The following is a 17616-nucleotide window of genomic DNA, read 5'->3' as shown; positions in this document are numbered from 1 at the left end:
CCCTCAGGCCTGGATGCCAAGTTCCTCTGGGCACCATGACAGAAGACCCACTGACCCACAGTCCATGTTCCTTGCTCACTGTTGACACCACGCAGAGAGGCAGCCTGACAAGGAGCTGCTCCTGTGATGGCCTGTCCAGCTACTCCTACCGAGCCCCAAGTGCCCCACAGCCTCCCTGCAGCAGAAACCTCAGAGGCCTCAGTAACAGACTCTGCTTTGAAAACTACGACAGTGACAACTATCACTGAGGTTTCCAGCATGTGGATAGAAGCACAGAGGACCAGAAGGGGCTCCAGGTTCTGCTGGGGGCTCGGGAGACAGAACAGGGGCAGCAAGGTTCTCACAGTCCCTTTCTGACTTTTCAAAAACTCCTTCAGTGCAAGTGTCTGCTATCTCCTGATACAGACTTCCATATTAAATATATATATATATATATATATATATATATATATATGTCACTCATCATTTGTCTCTAAACAAAAGAATATGAAAAGAATGACACTCTCTAGTCTTCATTAATAGTCTCCATAATTTAGTCATTTTTACCACCCTCAAGCACAGTGCACATTTTAAAAGCACGAGTCCTCCTGAAACACTAGGTCTTCTGGGACGGTTTTAGTAAAGCACCACTTTACACGCCCATCATGAGACCAGCTGCCTGCTGGAGCGACATAATGAGACTAGAGTCGAGGTGGCTTTCTGCACTCTTTTTCAGGCTGGTTAGCAGTTGAAGAGTCCTTACCTATTCCCGAGGCTGGTGTGAAGGAATGGATTCCCTTCACGGTGGCCACATCCAGGGACTGGAAATACCTGAAAGAAGGCTGTCCTGTCTCCCAGACAAAAATGTCGACTGAGTTCTCATTTCCTACAGTAACAAAAAAAACCAAGTCTTCAGCTCAAAGTTGCAGACAGAGGATGACAAAATTATACAGCAGAAATACAGTAAAACATTAAATTCAATTTAAACAAATTTCCTCAGAATCCAGTTAATGTAAGCAGCCTGCAACCTAGTAAGAAACACTTCAGAAGTCTTCTAGTATTCACTACAGGAAGTGTAGCACAATAATTTAAAAAATAATGGGAACAAGTATTTTGTTTTAGGGTTGTTGGGATTTTTATCTATGAAAATTTCAAGGAGCAGAAGAAAGCATTTTCTTATTCAGAGAATATTTTGTAACAATCTTATTAAAAGTTGCTAAATACTATTTATCAATACTATAAATAACCCATGACACCCAGAGAATATCTATATAAAAAGCTGCATGTTTGGGCTTTGGGTATAAAAGCTCAGATACTTCACTTTACCCACCCACAGCCAATTTCATTTGAGTGTAACTTCAAAATGGTGATTCAGAATGCCAGATATTACAGGTATGTTTTAATTGTTTTCCAAAATTGATTTATGACTCCAGTTAATATTCATCCATCAGGAAACAGTCTACAGCTTTTCTAAACTATTATTAACAAGAACATTTTTGTATAAAACACACAATGTAAGTGCTATGCAATTTTTATACTAATTAAAAATGCACTGGAAACGTGATATATTCTCACCTAGAGAGAGATCTTTGGCAACAATTAAGTAAACATCATTGCCTGCAGACAAAGCCTCTAGTCGTGCTGCCCCTGTGACAGGCACCTCTTGCGAGTTAACGAAGGCACCACCCGACCACCGGAAGATGAGGGCTGCGAGCCGAGGGTCGGCCTGCGAGATGGCCAGGAACTCAGAGCCACCTCTGCTGAACAGGGCCACGGCCAGCACCCCCTGCACGGGGAGCTTCTGATGCAGCACGAAGCTTCCTTGGTTCCATCGGAAGACCTGTGAGAAACGGGCACAAACAGCCTGCATGATGGGGAACCTAGATTCCGTGAGAGTCCAGCCAGGGCCAAGGGCTCACTCTCCCGAATCCTTGTATTTAGGTAGGATCCTTTCATAAATGGGAAAAACACCCACATCACCGTTTCCTCCCTCTTTTTAGCACTGTGTGTGTGTTGAAAGAAACAGAAATTATTTTGAAATCACTGTCAAATATATATCTGGCAGAAGAAAGGAAAAGCCAAAAATAGGAGAGAATTAAATCAAACACGAAAGGTTTATAACCAGACACAAAACTTTCTGAGGTTGCAAAGCCATTACCCAAAGCTCCAACAATGAACAGAGAAACTCCCGAAGTATTTTCCTCTTCCTCGTATCAGTGTTTATGAGATTTCAGGCAGGTGTTCAAACATTTAAAATGAAAGGAAAATTCACAAGCTATCTGGCTTCTCCTATCAGTGGTCACTTGCACAAAGACTTATTCAGTTAACACTTAGGATCCTGGAAACCAGTGCTAAGCAGGGAGCCCTTTTCCTTGCTTAGCTTTTCTGGCTGCAGTGCCCTTTTCATTTAGTGATTTTATTAGGTCAAATTATCATTATCTGTGCATAACAGGGTCCTCTATATAGCAAACCCCAAAAAATCCCACCAAAACACTCCTAGAATTAATAACCAAATTCAGTACCATGGTAGAAAATAAAATGAATCCCCAAAAGTCAATAGTGTTCCTGCACACTAATAATGAACTCTGTGACAAAGAAATTAGGAAAACAATACCATTCGCTACAGTACCAAGAAAAATAAAATACTTAGTAATTAACCTAACAAGGAAGTGAAAGATCTCTACAATGAAAACTGCAGTACTGTGAAGAAAAAAAGATTAAAAAGCACACCAAAAAATGGAAAAATATCCTCTGTTGCTGGGTAGATATGCAAAGTGGCCATACTTCCAAAACTGTTATATACTTTAATGTACTCCCAATCAACTGTTATGTAATTTAATGTAATACCAATAGCATTCCTCAAAGAACTACAGAAAATAATTTTAAAATTCATAGGGAGCTAGAAGAGACCCAGAATAGCAAGAGCAATCCTAGAAAACAGGAGCAAAACAGTAGGCATCACAGTATCTGATTTCAAGTTATACTACAAAGCAACAGTGATAAAAAACAGCATGGTACCAGCACAAAAACAGACATGTGAATCAGTGGAACACAACAGAGACAGCACAAACACAGGCCCATTGGAAATCTTCTCTTTAACAAAGAAACCAAAAACATACTCTAGAGGAAATATTACCTCTTAATGATACCTGGAAAACTGGTTATCCAGATGCAAAAAATTGAACTTAGACTCCAATTTCTCATACATATTAAACTAAAATCAAAATGGATCAAAGATCTTAATGTTAAAATAAAAGCACTTAACCTGCTAAAACATAAAATAGGCCGAACTGTTGCAGTGATAGGAATAGGCAAGGACTTTCTGTAAAGAACCCCAGTGGAAGATGAAATACTAGAATCAACAGATAAGATCATACCAAATTTAAAATTTTTTGCACAGAAAAGGAAACCACCAACTGAGTGAAGATACACCCTACAGAATGTGAGGAAAAATTTGTCAGCTGTTCCTCAGATAAAGGGCTACAATATGTAAATGTTTTTTTAAAAATTAGGCCCCCCAAACTAAAAAGTCAAAAACTTAATGGACACTTCTCAGAAAAAAGTACAGGTGGCCAATAAATACCTAAAAAAATTTTCCAACATCACTGGCCATGACAGAAATGCAAATTAAAATGATACCAACATTTCATCCTATCCTAGAAAGGACAGCAATCTCCAGAAAGCAAATAATAACAAATCCTGACAAGGCTGTGGTTGAATAAGAAGCCTTCTATTTTGTTTGTGTGAGTGTGAACTACTACAAACACTGTAGAATCAGTACGGGGAGTCCTCCAAAAAACTAAAACTAGGACTCCTATTTGACCCAGGTATTCTACTCCTAGGTCTCTCCTCAAAAGAGTAAAGACATCGTATCACAGAGCTACATGCATACCCATATTTATAGCAGCACAATTCACACTCATTACAGCTTGGAAGCAGCCTATATGCTCATCAACAGAGGCAGATACTGAAAACAGCATTTATACCCAGCGGAGTATGACTATGCCACGAGGATGGATAAACCTGAGACATCTGTAGGAAAACACAGGACCCTAGAGATCCGACGCTCGGTGTAAGCTTAGATACCACATGGTTTTTCTAAGAGAAATCCAAAATTTAAACAAAGAGCAAAATAAAAGACAGACAACTGGAAATGCAGTTAGGTCTTTTGCAAAAGGGAAAGAAACCAAGAGATGAAGGGAAGAGATAAAGAAAGAATAAAGATGAGCTGTGCCTGAGAACCAGCTCCCCCTGAGGCGCGGGTCATCATGTAATGCAGACATGGACTAATAAAAGTAAAAGCATTTGTAAAAGAATGGAAAGTAAAGGCCATAAGGAGCTTTCATGAGGATGACCATACAGCTTATCATTCAAACAGGGATCCTTTCAATAATAAGTAATCATAAATAGTTGTCCCAAGACACAACCAAGATCCAGTACTCTCCTTTCCAGTGAGGAAATACGGTTATCCTGCATACAGCCTGCTTTAAATAACTAAAATTTTATAGCAACTATGACTGGAATTCAATGAGAATATGGATTGACAAATTAATATGTATTTTTAAAAAATTGTTCCCATTATTCAATAGGGAGTGGATGAGTGGAGGTGAGAGACGGTAGACCCCAGCTTGCAGGCTATGCTAACAGCACAGCTGAGAAACAGGGGGGCTTAGGCACGGAAGAGAGGAGGAGAGTTGGAGAGAGGCAGCATCGCTCCACATACCGCTGAGACACAGAGTGCAAAACAGTGACAAATTAGAAGTGACAAAATAAAAAGGAGTAATCAAGCAAGGTATAGCGCTGAATTCTTCCTTGAGTAATCTGAGATTATTATCCTCCTCAGACAAAAGCAGATGCTGAAACACATGTGTCATAGAGAAAGTGCAAAGCTCAGCTCCAGGCACGTGAACTGCTCACACCTAAAGTCTATGAAAATGGTCACATCAACTGGGAGTTGGATACACAGTTCTAGAACACAGAGGCTGAGGGTATCACCTGAAAGATGTCAGCCTGCAGCAGATATGCAAAGCCCCAGCACTGGAAAATTAACCAGAGGGAGTAGAGAAAGAAACCTGAAATTTAACCCAAAATGAATTCTGGAAAGTCCTAAAGATTCCCCACTGCAGAAAAAAAGAGAGAAGCAACTGGCTAAGGAGAATGAGCAGGATGACACACTCGGCGTGAGAGAGAGGAGGACAATCTGTGTGAGGACGTGGTGCCCGTCACTTGCTGATGAGAAGCAGTCAGATGCGGACAGTCATAGCCCCGGGTGTCAGTGACCCCACTGTCGCTGTGAGCCCCAGGAGGTAAGGACAAATGAGACAGCCTCACCCCGAGGGAGAAAAGGATGAAGCAAAGATGCAAAGGGGATGAGATCAGAGAAAGGGCTTCTCTTAAACTGAGCGATTCTCAAGAACTTGTGCCAGGGGCAACACTGCTACCCAGAGGAAATGCCAGTGATGGAGGGACAACAGAAGCCTTGGGGACACAAGATGGGCACCCCTGGAAGGGGCAGACTGTGACAGAAGGGGTCTTTGCAGCAGGAGGAAGCACAAGACCAGCTTTCAAAGGGATTTGTAATGTGGTGCTGGGAAGATGAGCAATCTCTCCTCTGGCAGTTTTCACTTCAGCAAGATCTTCAGCAGAAAGTCTAAGCGATAGTACAGAAGTCTAAGTGATACGAGCGATCCATAAGGATTATAGGGATTACAAGATGTAGTTAGTTTCTAGGAGAAATGTGGACTTTCTGGGGTGACGGTGGGTGCCCAGATAATAGTGTTAATCCCAGGTTTACAGCAATGCATTCTGTCTAGCTGTGTGACTTTCCTCCATGAAATTCTCCAACTCAGTTCCATTGTAATTAAATATTTGTGATTATTCCTTTTGCTCTGACTCTCAAAGAAAGCTTAATATTCATAGGTCTGCTGTTTAAAGCTTAACCGTGATCAATCAATATTTCCACTCTCCTTTACTGTTTTGCTACAACCAAATTATGGTTCTAGTTTGTAAAAAATCTACAGACCATATTTGATAGCATTTTATAACCATCATAGTGCTTTTAAAAAGGGAAAATTCATTTTAAACAACCAAACCTGAGTTAATTCGGAATCATTTCTTTGACTTGCAACAATTAAATAATCTTGATTGTCTGCAGTAAAATATCTCACTTGAGAACTTTCCAAAGTAATAATTGTTTGAACCTGCAAGGAAGAGTAGGAATAAAAGTGTAAAGGAGATTTTAACTAATAAAGACAATGAATATAGTCACAGTATGAATAAAGTTCAAGACTTGAAGAATCACTCAATCTGTGAGTATGCATACATAAGGGTAATTTCAAGACAAAATATCCCTGATTTAAGATTCTTTACTATAATAAAATTGTGCCAATTTGCAAAAAGTTCTTTGCCACCCTAACATAAAGCATAAATTATCTTCCATTTTAATTAAATTTTTTTTTTATCTTTTTGAGACAGGGTCTCGCTGTGCAGTTCAGGCTGGCCTTGAGCTCACTTTGTAGCCCAGGCTGGTTTCGAACTTCCAATGATCCTCCTGCCTCAGCCTCCCGAGTGCTGGGATTACAGGCATGAGCTACTATGCCCGGCTCCATTTTGATTAATCTTACAAATCTGAATTTTTTAACTAAAGCAATCTATGTGGAAAATATGAAGATTTTTTTACCAGTAATAATTTGAATCCAGATGTTAATGTGTACACACTATTAGCAGAAGGTTTTTCTCCATTTCTTTCTTTATGAGTGATCACAACGTAGGGGGAATGATCAATATGAAAGGCTTCACATACTTTAGGATTTTCTATATTTACATCCTAGAGAATGAGGAATAACAATAACAATAATAGTTTGTGCTGTATCCACAATTGATCAGTATATTTTTGCTCATGTATGGTAAAACAAATGATGTTTACCTGAAGTGGAATAAAAATCCCTTGCCATCGATAAAGCGTGAATGACGATTTTCTTAACATTACACCATACACTGAATCTTCCAAAGTAAAAAAACACCAGCCAGTAGCTGACTCGTTCAAAAAACTTTGAACTATGGAAAAAACAACATCCATTCCTCCTAAAAATATAAATAATAATTTACTATGACATAACCAGTGCCAAATCTTACCTACCAGAAAACTTAAAAATAGTAACTAAAGATAATGGTTTTTAAAACGCAAGAGCTGTATCAATACTTTACTCTGAATCCACGTAGACTTTTCCAAGGTATGTTTAAAAATGAATACTAACTGAAAAAGGGAAATCTGCTAAACATGATTTTACTAAATTTCATAAACATGATGAACATACAACTGAGAAATTGTTGAAGAAAAAAGTTCCTTATAGAAACATATCAAACGTTAGACTTACACAATTTTGAAACCATGCCTACCCAATGACCTCTCATTTTATATTTCATGTATTTTAAGAATGCCAATGCAGAATTTTATCAAACTGCTCATAACTTGCACATATTCTAAAATTTTGTGTTACAAGAAAGAAAGAAAAACAGAAAACTCCTATGGAATGACTATGCATATACAAAGTTTCGATGGCCTATTTTTATGACTATTTTCCAAAGAAAGTACATTATTTTCAAACTCTGGCCAATGGTATGAACAAGATGCAGCAAGAACACATATCAAGATGGAAAGCCAGGCTTCTAATAAGTGACTGGCTATATTTAGATTACCATTATCAATGCTTATGTGCAGTATCCATTGGCAATTTCCCTTCCTAAAAATCCAACATTCTAAATTTCCACTTTGCCACCTTTTGGATGGGTTCCAAAGCTTTTTCACTGTAAGTCTTGAGTGACCCTGATGTGGGGACAAATCCTTATCCACTGACTCAGGAAGATAGTAAGTACAGATTAAACAACCACTGAGACTCGAGACTCTCCATTCTCACAAGAACTTCCAAAGAGCACACGCAGAGCCCAAGAAATAAGGAGAGAACTGAGTTAGAAACCATTGCCTTTCTTGGTTGCCTTCTAGGCATCCACAGTACTACTCATTATCCTCTTCTGTTCTAAGTATTCACTCCTGCTCTGTCTCCTAGGCCTTTCTACCAGCATTGAAACATGCCCGCTTGGATCACTCCAAACTAAGAAAACAAAACAAAGCAAAGCAAAACAAAACAACTCTTAATCCCACACATCACTACCTTCTCTAGGTCCTACCTCCCAGCCAAACTTCTGAAATAGTGGACTGGCTCCTACATCTGCACACACAGTGTTACTGTCTCACTATACAAAAGGCTCTTGCTGTGGTCTCTGATGCTTTCGACGTTGCTAACTACTATGGTTATAGTTGGTCTTCATCCAACTGGACTCCTAGTCAGCAGATGACATACTTTACCTCTCCTTCCATATGAACACACTCTTCTGCTGCTGTCTGCAGGCCTGGACCCCCTGGGTCTCTCTCCTCTGTGAGGTCATCAGGCTACTCAGCTACCAATTTCTCTTCTGAATTTCTTTTCTCTGTGTACAATAGGACCCTCCATCCAACAGTACAAGCAGGAAACCTAACAGTCAGCCATGCCTTTCCTCCCAGTCACCTCCGCATCCAGTCCATTACTGGTCTGAGCTATCATCATCTGTTGCTTTGCTGAATTTCTCCCTGGATCCTCTCCTCTCCTCTGTAACAACCAATTCTTTGTGAGTCACTATGAATAACATCAAATGCAAAGCTTACTATATGACACCTCCCTCCTCCATTCCTGAACCATTCAAAGGCTTACTGGGAAAAAGTTCAATATTTTAACCTCAGGATACAATCCTGACATCCATACAACTTTTTCAAGCTCTTCAATGATCGGGTCTTTAGTAGCTATGCAAGCTCCAAACTCCCTTATCTCTACACCGATGTCCAATCCAGTTCTTCACTCCTGACGTCTCCTTGTGCCGCAAGCCTCCTGTCTCCACAGCTTCCCTCTCTCATCTCCAGGTTCCTCCAGCCTGGTACTCTGCATAATCCATCTCACTTTTCACCCCTGTGTTCTTGGTACCTATCATTTCCCTTTAAGTCATGTATTGTAGCTCGAATGACTCAGTGACTTACTTATTTGATTACTTTTTGGTAGCTGCTTGAATTCTAAGATTGATGAACTTTGTAAGGCTTAGCACGTGATGGGCACTCAATACATATTTGTGGAAGCAGTAATAGGATTAGATATCTATTCCCTGCTTTCAATGAATTTGCAAGGCACAAACCATGAAAACAGGTATTTCTTAGTTATGGAATTTTGCTTATATGAGAAACCAAACGTACTCATTCCAAAGGCTGTCTCAGATACTGTCTCCCACTGCACGCTCACAGCTAAATTAATGCCATTCATACGTGATACATTCAAATACACAGCCCTGTTGGCTTCTTCAATGTTAACAGAGGTGGCTCTAAAAAAAGAAACCAAGTGATTAAATGTATGCAATGCTAGCATATGTTTGATACTAACTTTATGCAACTTAAGTAACAGTCACAAGTTTTACATATTGATACTAGATTTTAGCATGAAAAAATTATTCAGTTATGGAGTATTTGTAAAAGTCCAAATGCAATACTCTCATGGTATAATATTAAGAAAATATTGAGAACCAGAAACTTCACATTATGCATTCTAAACAAGAAATAAAACTACCATTTTTAAATGTTTTCATACTTAAATCAGAAACATCTGATTGGGGGAAAATGAGTCAAGAAATTCTTTGTATTCTAATAAAAATTCATCTCTTAAAGTACTTCTGAGATATAAAATATAAATATGCTTAGCTCTCAGAGGAAGTTTTAGAATTATAGTCATGTTAACATGTGCTGGAAGAGTCCTTCATTTGGTCTGAGCAACCAAGCACATTTTATATTTCTTGATTTTCATTATTTTTAAAAGCATGAAATAATGCAGGCCTTTACTTGAAAGCCTGAGAATATAAAAACTCTAATGATATCATTTATATCAGACGAATTTAGCCTTTGGGTTATGAGAGTGAGCTTACAGCCTCTCTGAATCTGACATCAAGAGTCATTTTAAAAGTCCCTTTTTGTGCCAGATGGGGTGACACATGTATGTAATCCCAGTACTTGGGAGGCTGAGCCAGGAGGACTGTCATGAGTTCAAGGCCAGCCTGGCTACATAAGTGAGTTCAAGGTCATCATGAACTACATAGTGAGACTCTGTCTCAAAAAAAAAAAAAAAAAAAAAAAAACCAAAAGTCCTTTTTCAAATAATCAGACATTTCTTATGTTCAAAAACATTCCCTACTTAGTTTCCAAAGTGATAATGTCCTTACTAATAAACTATACCTATTTTCCACAGCAGAGATACTGAATAGCCCCAAAGGGGCCTGGTTTTGCAAAACTGTTATCAGGGTTTGCACACGTTCCCCTAGCCTAGCACCTCCAGTTGGGTTGAACAAGGTGCAGACAAAATGTTCATCCATTTCTGGTTCCGTGTCTAATATGGCAGCTATGTGTAGGGCCTGAAAACAAAATCAAATGATACAGTTATCAGAATACAGTTTACAATACACACACAGAGAACATTATTGCACATGCTGACAACAAAATAATGTTTTCAGAAACACCACCTCTTTTCTTTGTAATAATGATCCCCACAATGCAATAGCTCTGTTTCAAGGTACTAGTTTGCAGATTTTCAAAACAGGCATATATATATTGCAATGAAGCATCTAAAAAACAAATATTTTAAGCATTTAAAAATAACACTCATCAAAAGATTAAATTCACATCTTCATTTTTACTAACTGTTAATGCTTCCCTGACTGTGTAGCTTTATTTATTCCATTCTAAGCTGGGATTCACTGTTCAAGTATAGTAATACCATACCATACCAGGTGCCAATCAGAAACAAACCAAATCTTTACCACAGGAGAATGGAACAACAAACTGGGATCTCTACTGAAACTACTCAGCAACAAAAGAAACTGTGGATGCATGCAATCATACGGATCTCAACATGGTGCTGAGGGGAAGCAGTCAGACACAGAAGAGGAGAACTTTATGATGTGGGTTACACAGAGCTCAAGAACCAGCAGAGTGAGCTTATAATTACAGACATTAGAAAGCAGTTTCCTTTGGAAGGGGCAACGGGCAAAAGAAGACCCTTCTAGGTTACAGAACCATTAAATATCTTAATCTGAGCGGTTGCAGGGGTGCATACATCTTTTAAGTCACTCCTGTATGCCTTTAAGAATTGTGCATTTCAAAATAAAAATACATGGGAAAAAGTAGTTAAGTGGATTAAAACTTAGTCCAATTTGTCCTAACATTTAATTTCCCTAATGAACAGAAAGTTCTTTCTTCACACTATGCAAAAGCAATTTAAGAAAAATACAATAAAAAATTTAAAATATACAAAAATTTAAAAAGATTTAAAAATGAAGAAAAAGACATGAAAATGAAAACCTCATAATAAACTTCAAACTTGAATTTTTGTATCATTCCAGGATTTAATTGGGTCTTTGAACAATTAGAAGCTTTAAATTTCCAAGCACATTAAAAAAGCTAAACATCAAATTACATTGAGTTTACACAAATGTATCAACCACTTAACTAGATGAACTGTTTTAGATGGAAGAGTCATAAGTCATATATTACTTTGGAGTTATATTTTATAAAGTCAGCTTAAAAATGTCTAAAGCTTGCATAATTATCTTAAATTTAAACTGTGTTTTTAAGAAAATAAAGCATAGTCATGGGAACAGAAAAGTCAATATGTAGAAAAACAAGTTTGGAAGGCAAACCTCTGTTAAGCTCACATTCCTAAACTCAAATTCAGCCTTATTCCATATCTTCCTGTTTTCAAACTACCTACTAAAGTAAGCCGTTGCATTTCGTTCACCTAAACTATGGCAAAAACACATGACAGCATGGGACCTGGAATTGAGTTTCGTTTATGCTGAATCACACCGTTTAGCCACGCTTGCAATTGTAACCGGCTGTGTGTTTTTCGTGTTTGTCCATCCCTCTGCCCCAGGAAGAGCTCACTTCTCCAGCTGCACATTCTGCAGCCCGCCCGCCCTGCAGCTCCTCTCTCCAGCCCTGGACCCACAGCCTGAACCCACAGGGCTCCTCTTTTCCCCTGAGGCCCAGGTGCAGGTGGCCCTGCAGAGAAGCTTCTGTGATACTAAAGGGAATCTCCAGTTCTCATTAAGGGCCACACAGTACCTTGACTCGGACTCCTGCTTCCAAAACAATGTAGCCGCTGGAAGGCATGAGGTCCCTGGACTCCTCTGAGGAGTTCACTCCGGTCACCACGAACTGCACAGTCACCGTCCCGAACAGCCCGTGCGCGGGCTCCCGCACCACGTGCAGCACCGCCACGCTCTCCTGTGCGTGGCCAGCTGCCGGCTCCCGCAGGAGGAAGTGCAGGCTGTTGTTAAAGGAGAGGACCCCAGGGCCATCGTCGTTGGCCAGGATGGTGATCACCGCTGCGAGAGAAAAGAACGGATGGTGTGAACAACAGAAACAAAACGAGGTCCACACGCTGGCAGCAGCGCGGCTATTTCTTTGTACAAGAGGCTAATTCTTTACCTATACTCGTTATTTTAAGCAAAATCTTTCTTTTTAAAAAGAGGAGAGTTGTTTAAAGCACCCTATTCCTTGTGATTTAAAAATGCCCTGTAATCCTGGAAGCGAAGCAGACTCGTGAAGCTGGTGCACCGATGTCTCTCAGGAGTCCTAGCCCTGCCACACGGAATGGGACGTTGAGAGTGAAATCATGACCATTAGAAACAGAAAACAGACTCCCAGTGCAGTTCCTAGCTCGTCCCTGCTACAGATGGCAGCGTCCTAAGGGTATCGCCCGGCTCTCAGGCACAAAGGATGGAAAGGGAGTGCCGAGCTTCCGCTGTTTTCTAAATGAAATGCTTGCCCAGTACGGAAATGCACAAGGAAAAAAATTATTAGAATTGTAAGAGTCCAAAACACAGGCTTAGAAATCTTCAAAAATCAAGAGCCTTCTATTTTTACAACCATTAATAAAAAGATTAGTAACTGCAACAACCAATACTATCAACGACTTACTAGTTTTTGCATGGATGTAACCCACCTAATTATTACAGTGACTCTGCAAGATAGAGTAGATTATTATCCCCATTTCACAGAACATGCAACTGATGCATGGCTGTCTGAAGTTCAGAAGTAGGAAACAGCAAAGCCATATGCAAGGTCAGGAAGTATGCTTGGGGCACACACATTTACAGACTACCACGGCGTGTCCATGCATGGGCTAACAGGTCCAAACAGAATGGGGAGATGGTACTGCTCACAACAGGAGGATACCTGGATGTTAACACAGAAACCCTAAGATCCATAGGAAGAAAATCACAACACTGCAGTGGGCAACCGTGGTGGGTACTGTCACCCAGTACTGTGCCCCTGCCCATGTCTCACTTGCAGGCACACACGGCAGCTCCTAGTTGCCCAGTGCCCTCTGTGCATTGAGGTCAGCCCTGACCTATGAGCCCCCCAGTGCCCTCTGTGCATTGAGGTCAGCCCTGACCTATGAGCCCAAGCCCAGCACTGCTGGGGTGTGGGACTCTAACGGCCCAGGGCAGCCCTCAAGCCCAAGCGCCTGTGAGCCAGCGCCCAGCCGCTGTCCTTCTCAGGAGGGACAGTCCCGAGCTCCCTCCAGCCCAGGCACAGATATTGGCAGGACTGAGAGCTGCTTACACCTCTACCACACCTTCTATCAGCTTTGGACACGTGAGAAAGAGTTTCACATTGAAACCCAACAGCCAACAGGTGTTTCATTTCTCTGTGACTCTGTGACAGCGGGACATTGCTTTACACAGTCTAGGACAAAAATACAGCTGTACCCTTGTCTCACACGCTACTGATGAATAAAGTCCTTGCATGATAGATAATAAATGTAAATAAAAATGATGATAAAGTATATTCTTATAAATATATTACTTTATTCTAGTATTTTATTGTGGTAAGATATTTTAGAGTGGGCAGAAAGAAATAAATAGGATTTAACCAATTATTAGAAAACATCTGATACTTTATGGTTTTAAAAAAGTTTCCGAATAAAAGGCATCAAAATAAATGCCAATCCAGGAGAAATATTTGTGACATACTTATGAAATGAAGGATTGGCTTCATAGTAAGAATATTCATACAAACCAATACAAACACAAGTCACAGAAAAGTATACAAGGGACCTAAAAAATAGGACCATGCAAAGAAAAATAACCAAAGTCAAACTCACTAACAAAAGAAAAATGTGTAGTAATGTACAATATGATCACATATTCTTCATCCACTGGATTCAGTATAAAAATTCAAAGCCATTCGGGAAGCTGAGGCAGGAACAGTCTCTAACCGTTGCAAGTTAGAGACCTTGGCAGCTTGGGCTACCAAGTGAGTTCAAGGCCAGCCTAAACTGCATAGTGAGACCTTGTCTCAAAATACACACACACACACACACACACACACACACACACACAAATTCAAAGACAAAAGAAACTGCTGGAGAGGATGGGGAGACACAGTTGTCGGAGCACTGGGAAATGCACACTAGATGGAGGCAGTGGTCCTGTCCCCCAAGTCAGTGCCCACTATCCTGGACATGGTCCTAACCATCTCTGCTTATAAGGACTCAGATACAAGGGTACTCGCCAAAGCTTTATGAAGGTTTGGGAACAATCAATAGTTCCACTTTCAAAGCACTTATTGTTTTGAGAAATGTTTTAAATATGGAAAATCAGAAGCCTAAAGCCCAGGAGAGCCCAGTGATATATTCCTCCCACTTGCTCACTATGGCAGGCACGTAACCAATACAATCCTGAGCAGAATTATTTCAAGACATGAGAATGCCTCACTTTCCTGTTCTGTGGAATGCAGAAAAATGATGCTGACCACCGTCTTTTAACAGTGAGTATACCAGATTTGGGATGAAGCCAGTGCTCCAAAATGGCAAAGACACAACAGGAAAACAGCAGCCTCCTTGGAAGCATGAAGCCTTGGTCGCGCCTCATCTAAGTTCACATGTCTTTGAACCCTTAGAAAAATCCATCTGAACTGCAGTTTAAATTGTTTCTACATAGGCAATTCTTTTAGAGGAGTATTGGGACTCAAATTCAGGACCTCATGCTTGCCAGGCAGGCACCCCCTGCTGAGCTACACCCCCTCCAGGCACTATATAAACAATTCTTAACAAACACTGAGTGTCCATCCCCACATCCTGCACCTATAACTCTCTATGTTCTACAAGAAAACCATTTCATCTCAGGCATATGCTCTCTCAATACAAAACTACAGCCATGTCCTTGAAAACAAATGTCTGGAGACTTAGAAGTATCAATTTATTTTATCAAAACATCAACAAACTAATACAATTCAGCAATAAAACTAACATCAGACCTTTGGTTACTCAAAATTCTGTCGTATTTTTCACTCCTAAACAGAAAAAAATTTTTTTTCACAGAAAGTCATTAAGGGCCAGGGGGATAGCTCAGTGGCACAGCACCTGCCTGGCAAGTGTGAGGTCGTGAGTTTGATCCCTGGTACCAAAAAAAAAAAAAAGAGAGAGAGAGAGAGAGAGAGAGAGAGAGAGAGAGAGAGAGAGAGAGAGAGAGAGAGAGAGAGACTGCATTAAGTTAGGAATCTAAAATGAATGAGCTTAAAATCCCAGAGAATGCTCAAGCACCAGCTAAACTAGGAGGCACTGTCCTGTGAGTCCAGCTGGCTCCCCCATCACACAGAGGGTCTGAAGTGTCATGGGTGGGCCACAGGGCCTCTTAGGCCTGCACATGCGTTACCCATGAGCTACTCTCCTGTCCTTTCAAGGGAGTCCTGAGAGCCCTTCTAACCCGGTGTGTTCATGCAGCTTCCTCTTCTGTCTCCTTTTCCTTTCTCCAAGGAGTCAGCCGCCAACAAGCAGAGAAGCAGGATGAATTTTAGTAACATCGAACCATTTCAAAGGAAGGATTGTGTCTGTGACAGTGCAAGCAATTGACACCTTTCCACTCTGGAGAACTGTGGCGGTCAGGGGACACTGAGAAACACCTTGGTCACCCCTTCCACAGCTAAGAAGGGAACCAGAGCGGAACTCACATTCCAAAGGGAAGACCCCTGCAGATTAAACACTACTGTCATATATGAGGAAATGCTTTACTATTTATTGCCTTTAGCACCACGTAGCAACCCCGAGAGGGGACAATGAGAGATTAGGAAAAAACAAGATACAGAATCAAAGGAAAGCTGGGACCGGGTGGGACTCGACCTCTCTATTGGAGAGACAGTGACAACCCAGCATGGCCTGCATATTTGCATATTCATAGTAAAGGAGGGGAAGCACTGATAGGGCTGAAAGTGCGCCGTCTCAGTATTTTGCTCAGAACACTGAAAGCAAAACATTCTCAGAGCTCTCTGTGCTGCAGTTAACGGGAGGAGCACCAGGGCTTTGCTCCAGGCCCAGCAACTTGGTCCCATGGCTCACCTCTGGCCCTTTGTGTGTCAGGGGCTGGCCTTGCTCTTCCCCCAATGCGAGGTTGATCTCCAGCTAAGCTGCTCCCTGCAGTACCAACCTAGTTTTGATTTGCAGCATAATTACGCACACAAACACACAGGACAAAGCACATTTCACCGACACAGGGATTCTGAAATCCTTAAAATGCCTTTCATTCCGAGTAGAGAAACCTCTTGCCCCCATAGCAGGGAAACCAGCATGATTCGGAGGGCTATGGATAAGGAATCCTCAGTTACCTATTGTATTCTCCCCCAGCTCCAGTCCAGGAGAAGGATTTGTCAATATGAGCTGAAATTTTTCATCTCCTTCTGGAATGTCGTCATCCAGGATCACAATGTCTACATTTTTATACCTTTCTCCATCAGCAAAATGAAGAATCTGATCAAAAGGTAAAAGGAAACAGTTTTATATTTAAATATATTCTGAGACTTTATAAAATATTTGGAAAGAAATACAACATAATTGTAATTGAAAAAGGTTACTTTACACAAAATTATTTTCCTTATTTTTTGCAGTGATACCTTTTTTATTTCAATGGACAATATTTTACTTCAAAAACTAAAGGTTATGGAAGACAAATAAAAAGCAAACATCCAGCTAAGAAATAAAAGGTAGAAAGAGATAAAGTAAAAAGAAAAACTAAGTTAACATTTTCAAGAAGTATAAGAAAAATTCTGAGGTCATTCCATGTATAAATTCTTTAACACAAGATTCTATGTTCTCTAGCATCAAATATTGTGATAAAATAGTTCATAAGTGGAGAATAATCCTTAGTCTAGTACTAAAAGTTCAAATGACATTATTTGCTAAAATAGTGACAAAAATGATTCCACCAGATGGAAATACTTTTTCCCTAAATTGCTGAGGAAATATAAAATATCTTTTCAGGATTAATTTATTTATGCAAGACCTAAGTCGTGATAATTTAGAAGGAATGATGATGAAAAAGTAATTAACAAAGTCACCGCGATCACCCCCCCGAAACCTACCATGGGTGTGAAGATGTAGTCCTGCCCCAGCTGGGCCTCCACATTCTGGGCATACACGAACAAGGACACCTGGCCCAGGGCCTCTCTGCCCCTCTGGGCTGCCAAGGTCACACTTCCGTGGGATTCGCTTACTTCAAAGCTGTAATAAAGAG

General features: G+C 40.4%; 1 protein-coding gene across 4 annotated transcripts in view; it reads right to left on the bottom strand.

Moving 5' to 3' along the window:
• The window catches only part of Adgrv1 (adhesion G protein-coupled receptor V1), a 526418-nt gene that overhangs the window by 337081 nt on the left and 171721 nt on the right, over positions 1–17616 (bottom strand). For all 4 annotated transcript variants that reach the window (XM_063245326.1, XM_063245328.1, XM_063245329.1 and 1 more), the window contains 10 exons: positions 17465–17603; positions 16712–16853; positions 12167–12429; positions 10283–10458; positions 9257–9381; positions 6905–7062; positions 6659–6805; positions 6072–6179; positions 1555–1819; positions 743–865 (listed from right to left, as the gene is read on the bottom strand). In XM_063245326.1, the coding sequence (XP_063101396.1) occupies positions 743–865; positions 1555–1819; positions 6072–6179; positions 6659–6805; positions 6905–7062; positions 9257–9381; positions 10283–10458; positions 12167–12429; positions 16712–16853; positions 17465–17603 (1646 nt within the window). The remainder of the gene's footprint in view (positions 1–742; positions 866–1554; positions 1820–6071; positions 6180–6658; positions 6806–6904; positions 7063–9256; positions 9382–10282; positions 10459–12166; positions 12430–16711; positions 16854–17464; positions 17604–17616) is intronic.

The sequence above is a fragment of the Cavia porcellus genome, unplaced genomic scaffold (genome assembly GCF_034190915.1).
Source record: "Cavia porcellus strain 051 isolate PalLab524CR breed Dunkin Hartley unplaced genomic scaffold, mCavPor4.1 scaffold_2, whole genome shotgun sequence".
Taxonomy (NCBI): Eukaryota; Metazoa; Chordata; class Mammalia; order Rodentia; family Caviidae; genus Cavia; species Cavia porcellus.
The sequence above is the reverse complement of the archived record's forward strand: the minus strand, read 5'-3'. Positions and strand labels throughout refer to the sequence as shown.